The sequence below is a fragment of the Alosa pseudoharengus genome, unplaced genomic scaffold, assembly GCF_046254945.1.
Source record: "Alosa pseudoharengus isolate Yale_2024_CS ecotype anadromous, Long Island Sound unplaced genomic scaffold, YU_APseudo_1.1 YU_APseudo_1.1_scf_3, whole genome shotgun sequence".
NCBI classification, from domain to species: domain Eukaryota; kingdom Metazoa; phylum Chordata; class Actinopteri; order Clupeiformes; family Clupeidae; genus Alosa; species Alosa pseudoharengus.
Window position 1 is genome coordinate 6,714,022 of NW_027468718.1, and position 7,500 is coordinate 6,721,521.

The 7,500-nt window shown below is 44.0% G+C and overlaps 1 protein-coding gene across 1 annotated transcript in view; it reads left to right on the top strand.

The window, feature by feature from the left end:
* The first annotated feature begins 5,700 nt into the window (after window positions 1-5,700).
* The window catches only part of LOC143100098 (zinc-binding protein A33-like), a 9,349-nt gene continuing 7,549 nt past the window's right edge, over window positions 5,701-7,500 (top strand). The window contains exons 1-4 of the mRNA XM_076263040.1: window positions 5,701-5,759; window positions 5,876-6,380; window positions 6,554-6,649; window positions 6,732-6,962. Of these exons, the coding sequence (XP_076119155.1) occupies window positions 5,979-6,380; window positions 6,554-6,649; window positions 6,732-6,962 (729 nt within the window). The 5' untranslated portion in view covers window positions 5,701-5,759; window positions 5,876-5,978. The remainder of the gene's footprint in view (window positions 5,760-5,875; window positions 6,381-6,553; window positions 6,650-6,731; window positions 6,963-7,500) is intronic.

Consider the following 7,500-nt stretch of genomic DNA (forward strand, 5'->3'; position numbering starts at 1 on the left):
GTGCACTGTCCCGTCTTTACTCTCTGTCATGTGGTCTCAGCCAGGTTGCTGTGTGTGTGTGTGTGTGTGTGTGTGTGTGTGTTAAGAAACATGCATTAAAGGCTCTGGTTTGATCGAATTCTACTCTTGGACCAGGATTTTTAATTCCTCCGAGTCTGCGAGCTAATGGTGGATGTTTATAGGGGTCAGTTCCAGCACAGCGCCCTGAACCCTGAGACCCTGGCCAGTAGGAACGGCTGAAGTGCCCTTGAGCAAGGCACCTAACCCCTCACTGCTCCCCGAGCGCCGCTGTAGCTGGCAGCTCACTGCATCGGGATTAGTGTGTGCTTCACCTCACTGTGTGTTCACTGTGTGCTGAGTGTTTCACTAATTCACGGATTGGGATAAATGCAGAGACCAAATTTCCCTCACGGGATCAAAAGATTATATATACTTACTTATACGTAGTTACAATCACAATTGATTCACAAGTTCTATCAAATATCTTAGCACATTTTAAACCCCCACAACCCTCCCACCCAATTCACTTAATATTAAGTTGAGAGAGGAAAAACAGGATGGGAAAAGGATGCATTTGATTGACTGACAAGCTCAAATGTAAACTAGAAAAGTAATGCCAGAGGAATTACAATAGTGGATGGAAAGCTGCTGGCTTAATGTTGGTGGGGAGATTCCTGGAAAAAAAACATTGAATCACTTAATCTTTGAACAAACCTTGTGTGTCAAGGCGTTCTTGAGATATAACACTTAAGGTGTTTTTGCCCTTGACATTTGACCTTTGACCTCCAACATCAATGCACTTCATCTTTGAGTCCATACAAACACTCATACTAAATTTCAGGCATGTATGTCAAGGCATTCTTGAGATATCGCGCTCAGAGTATTCATGGACTTGACCTTTGACCTCCAACATCAACTCACTTCATCTTTGAGTCCATACAAACACAAATTTGAAGCATACGCGTCAAGCCGTTCTGGAGATATAATGCGCAAAGCATGAGATATGGCTGTGACTTTTATTTTGACACACAGGAAACTCATAAACAGGATGTGTAGTTTTGGGGAGCACCAGATTGTATGCATTAGAAGCTGAGACAGTTGGATTCACAGGTGACACCTGTGCCAGTGTTGGGAGCTTAACGAGCGCAGCTGGCTTTAGGCCATTATGACATCACAGCCATTGAAGTCTATGGGGGAAAAATGAGCTTTTTAACATTTGTAATCCCCTATTTCTCAAAAAGTATAAACTTTAAAAAAAATCTGAAATAACAACTCTCTTGCCCCACTCCAGACCTTCAGAACGGTTATTTCAACATGTCTATACTTTAAGCGGTTAGAGTTGCATTTATTCTTGAAAAGGTAAAAAGAAAAGGTTAGAAGAAGAAGAAGAAGCCAGGAGATTTCAAGATAGTGGATTCCATCCACTATAATAACCTTTCACCAATATCAAAGACTGACTACTGACTGAAGAAAACTGTATGTTGTAGTGTTTGTCTACCAGTAGAGGGAGCTGTTGACCTAAAGATAGCCCAGACAGTTCTTCCTTCATCATACTTATTAACAATCATGTTCACTGTCTGTACTATGTCTACTTTTTCAACACATTCACCACTGCAAACCCACATCTCATCCTGTCTGAGGATCTGACCAGTGTGAGACGTGGTGATGAGGAGCAGCAGCTCCCTGATAACCCAGAGAGATTTGAGATGTATTACAGTGTCCTGGGCTCTGAGGGCTTAACCCTCAGGGAGTCACTGCTGGATGTGGAAGTTGTCTCTGTGTGGACCAGAACTGATCAGCATGAGGAGATGAATCAGTTAGAGGAGACTCTGAGAGAAAACACCACTGTGGACAGAGAAATCACCAGCATCAGAAACACCCTCTTCTCCCATGTGATCATTTGCCATTCATTGTGCACATTCCACCTGTTTAAATGTTCTGTAAGGGATAAAGGTTTGTGACATGTAAAATCAATTAGGTAAATTTCACTTCTGCATCCAACAGAATCTGATAGCGAAGTTAGGAACAGCTTTGAACAGTGAACAGTGTGTACAATCAGGTGATGATCATAGCAACCAAAGGCTGTTGCACTGCCACTGGAAGGCCAGCAGGGGGCAGAGTGCCACAGCATAACAGGCATGATGAAGGGGTGGGGTGAGAGCCAGAGACACAATGGGGCTCTACAACATGTACAGTGTGTTGATGATGACCCAACATGTGCAGTGTGTTGATGATGACCCATGACCCAACATGTGCAGTGTGTTGATGACCCATGACCCAACATGTACAGTGTGTTGATGATGACCCATGACCCAACATGTGCAGTGTGTTGATGATAACCCATGACCCAACATGTACAGTGTGTTGATGACCCAACATGTACAGTGTGTTGATGACCCATGACCCAACATGTAGTGTGTTGATGATAACCCAACATGTACAGTGTGTTGATTACCCATGACCCAACATGTACAGTGTGTTGATGATGACCCATAACCCAACATATACGGTGTGTTGATGATAACCCATGACCCAACATGTACAGTGTGTTGATGATAACCCATAACCCAACATGTAGTGTGTTGATGATGACCTGCTCATAGGCTTCAGTGTAAACACATCAATAATAATAAATAAATAGGATTCTACACACATGATGCGTGCAGCAGACACAACATGCACATCAGTGATCACTGGTGATGGAGACACAACATGCACATCAGTGATCACTGGTGATGGGTACATATTTATCATGGGAATGTTCCTTACTGTATCACTGTTTGAGTGGGGTGACATTTTGGAAAATAAATATCATCTAGTTTTGTTTTCTTGTTTTTACTTTTTAGAATATATTTGAGACCTTCACACTGCTTTCTGTGTACAGCTCATGAAGATGTTTTGAAAATGAAGCTTCTGATGAGTTTGTTTTTTTGTTCAGATCGAATTGGAACGACCGGAAGTAGAATTAAATTCATGGCAATTCAAAGAAATTCCACCGTCACACAACAGAAAAAATTTGTTGAATCTCACATCCTAAATTGTAAGAGACTTCATAAACTTAAAAATATATATACAGTAAAGATCTGTGTACTTTTGAGTTCATTCATTATTTTGTTTTGGACGTGAGATGGAAAATGGGAAAACAAGTGGTATATGACTTTTTGAAGTTCTATAGTCACTTGCTAAATGAAAATGATCCCGTATTTTTGGATGATTCTATCTGCCATAGAATGACAGGAGGCCCTCTTAGAACATAATAACATGACGATTTAGCATTATTGCTGTTATATGCATAGGGCCCACCATTTCCCACAGTACCCATATATAACAGAGCTTGTCCAACTGAAAAGTCAAATGATTTGACACAGCATTTTGTAATGTACTGTTTTTACTTTTCTGTTAATGTGAATGTGCTATCATCATTATTCACTACTAGGAAGGGTATTTTTTTTCAACCTTCAAATCGCTACTCAACCCTCAGATGCCTCCTCCTCCATCCAGCTTACTGCAGATACCCTCGCCTCATTTTTTACAAACAAAGTGGCGGCAATCAGCAGTCAATTCTCTACATGCCCACTCAACGCATCGGACTCAGATACCGCACTCCTACAACCTCTAGGGACTGCTAGATCATCTTTTTCAGCATTCACGCCTCTCTCCGAGAATCTAGACTCCTGACATGCAGCCGTCCTACCACATGCTCGCTGGACCCTATACCTACGAACCTACTTCAGTCCATCAGCCCGACCATCGCACCAGCTATCACACACGTGATCAATGCCTCGCTAACCTCCGGCACATTTCCAACAGCGTTCAAAATGGCCCGGGTAACACCGTTACTTAAGAAAGCTTCTCTTAACCCTGCTCAAGTCGAGAACTACCGCCCTGTCTCACTCCTGCCTTTCTTATCCAAAGGCATTGAACGAGCAGTCTCCAAACAGGTCTCTGACTTCCTTTCACAGAACAACCTTCTGGATCCAAATCAGTCTGGGTTCAAAAGCGGCCACTCTACCGAAACGGCTCTGCTGTCTGTAACAGAAGCCTTAAAAGAAGCCAGGGCGACCGCTCGGTCATCAGTACTCATTCTGCTTGACTTATCGGCTGCCTTTGATACGGTTAATCACCGCATCCTTCTCTCTATACTCGCTAACATGGAAATCTCCGGTTCTGCTCTCTCCTGGTTTGAATCCTACCTCACAGGACGCTCGTTTAACGTATCATGGCTTGGTCAGCTATCTGCACCTCACCATCTCACCACAGGGGTCCCCCAGGGCTCAGTACTGGGCCCCCTTCTCTTTGCTATCTACACCACCTCCTTGGGACAGATTATCCGTTCGCATGGCTTCTCATACCACTGCTATGCAGACGACACACAGCTCTATCTGTCCTTTCCACCTGATGACCCCTTGGTTTCAGCACGGATCTCGGATTGCCTCTCAGACATAGCTACATGGATGAAGGCACACCACCTCCAGCTGAACCTCTCAAAGACTGAACTGCTGGTCCTCCCAGCTAAACCTACCATACACCACGACATCAACATCAAATTTGACTCTCTGTCTGTTTCACCTACCAGGACTGCAAGAAATCTAGGAGTTGTTCTCGACAACCAACTAAACTTCTCAGATCATGTTGCCTCAGTCGCCCGGTCATGCCGTTTCGCACTCTACAATATACGGAAAATCAGGACTTACTTAAATCAAGATGCCACCCAACTTCTGGTTCAGGCAATAGTCATCTCACGACTCGACTACTGCAACGCCCTCCTGACAGGTCTCCCAGCCTGCGCAGTGAAACCACTTCAGATGATCCAGAACGCGGCGGCGCGCCTGGTCTACAACCAACCCAAGAGGGCACATGTTACCCCGCTACTCATCCAGCTACATTGGCTACCTATGGCGGCCCGCATCAAATTCAAGGCTCTAACGCTTGCCTACAAAGTAGTCTCCGGTTCTGCTCCCACCTACTTGAATGCCTTCATACAGACATACGCTACCTCCAGACCGCTGCGCTCCTCAGACGAACGACGTCTAGCTCTACCTCCGGTACGCTCAGGCCAATCCAAACTTTTCTCATATGTTGTTCCTCGCTGGTGGAACACACTGCCAGTTCCTACAAGGGCAGGGACATCCCTCTCCATTTTCAAAAAACTCCTGAAGACCCAGCTCTTTAGAGAACATCTCCTCTAATAGCAACACTTACAACAAGTCTTGCTGATCCTAGCACTCACCAGCCGTCTTAAACTGACACGTAACTGTTAAAAACAGCACTCACTGATGCACTTATTCTTACTGTACTCTAATGTTTTTTAAATTGTCCTAATATTGTTGAGAATTGCTCTAAAACTTAAACTGTTTACCATGTTGTTAGTCGCTTTGGCTAAAAATGTGTCAGCCAAATGTAATGTAATGTAATGTAATGTAATGTAATTAGGCAGAGGATTCAAAAACTCTGTTGGTGTTCAGCTGTAGTGCAGGCAGCTGGGCGGGACTGTTAGATCCTGGGCCGAGAGGCAGCAGGACAAAAGTACAAAGGTGTCTCTCTCCCTCCGTGTCTCTTTCTCTCTCTCTCTCCCACTCTCCCTTTCTTCTCTCCCTCTCTCTCTCTCTCACTCTCTCTATCTCTCTTTGTAGTAGCAGGGCTGGCCAATCAGAATCCTCTTCAACCCAAGTCCCTCCCTCCACGTCACCCTTGTTGAATGAGGAAGTGAGGGACTGAGGCCGACGGACTGCAGTGACTAAAGTCTGAGCTCTAAAAAGGTACGAGTGTGTAAAATGCTTATACTGCACAAACAAACCAGCCATTCTCATTTCAGATACATTTAACAGAGCCTGACAGTGTTGCGGTTTAAATTGTGCTGTGTTTTTATTTTCAGGGACTGACATGATCTTCAAACTGTGAAGTTGAAAGTGAAAGCAAACTACTGTACAAACTTTATAAACAACTATAGCAAACTACAGACTATCGGTAACAGGACTATGGCATCTAAACCTTTCTCAGAAGAGGATTTCTCCTGTACTGTGTGCTGTGACTTCTTCAAAGACCCTGTAGTGCTGTCATGTAGTCACAGCTTCTGTAAAGTCTGTCTGCAGCAGTTCTGGGAGAGCAAAGGATCCAGAGAATGTCCAGTCTGCAGGAGGAGGTCATCAAAGGATAATCCTATCCTAAACCTCCACTTAAAGAACCTGTGTGAGACCTACTTACAGGTGAGAAGCCAGAGAGCTTCAGCAGGGTCTGAGGTGCTCTGCAGTCTGCACAGTGAGAAAATCAAGCTCTTCTGTCTGGATGATAAACAGCCTGTGTGTGTAGTGTGTCGAGATTCAAAAACACACAAAAACCACAACTTCAGTCCCATTAATGAAGCTGCACTAGATATTAGGGTAAGAATATTCTCTGGCAGTTTGTTTAAATACTTCTACACAAAATTTTACAGAAATAAAGTAATTAGCAATCAAATATGAATTCATCCATCCATCAAAAGTAGTGTGCAAATCTTTGTGACTGTAATCAATAATTAGTTCTTAGCCAAATGTCAAGTGTGTCGGTATTTCAGGAGGAACTAGAGATCAAACTGGAGCCCCTAAGAAGGAAATTGAAGTCCTTTGAAAAAGGGAAACTCATCAACAACCAAATAGCAGCACACATTAAGGTGAGACATAGATCATAACAGACAGCAACTGGGCTTACAGTTATTCAAGTTATGATAATAATGATGTAACATTTGATTCTAGATTCAGTTCCAACACACAGAAAAGCAGATCAAGGAAGATTTTGAGAAGCTTCACCAGTTTCTAAGAGATGAAGAGGCAGCCAGGATAGCTGCACTGAGGGAGGAAGAGGAGCAGAAGAGTCAGATGATGAAGGAGAAGATTGAGAAGATGAGCAGAGAGATCTCATCTCTTTCACACACAATCAGAGCCATAGAAGATGAGATGGGAGCGGATGATGTGATGTTTCTAGAGGTAAGAAGCAGTCTTGAGCTTTTCTACCTCAGTGTCACTGGTAGCTGCTGTGTGATTGGACAAAGAGAACTCCAAGCTGATGTGCTGCAGATGTGTGAACACAGTAGGGGTCCATCATGGAGCTCTATGAGAACAGAGCTGTGCATTTAAGCAATAAACCCTGAGAGGCCGTAGGTTACACTGATTCTACAACAGCTAAGGGGCGTTGTTAGGCACGGCGCGCTACAGCTAAGGGGCGTTGTTAGGCACGACGCGCTACAGCTAAGGGGCGTTGTTAGGCACGACGCGCTACAGCTAAGGGGCGTTGCTAGGCACGACGCGCTACAGCTAAGGGGCGTTGTTAGGCACGACGCGCTAGCAGAGTGCCTAAAACCCCCCTTAGCTGTTGTAGAATCAGTGTAACCTACGGATTCGAGTGGCTTATTGCTTTTCTAAAACTGTTACTATAAATACCTGGCAAAGTTTCATAAAGTAAAGGTACAGCAACTAGAAATATAACAAGTTATTCCTAGATAATCATTATTCCGCCAAGAAATAT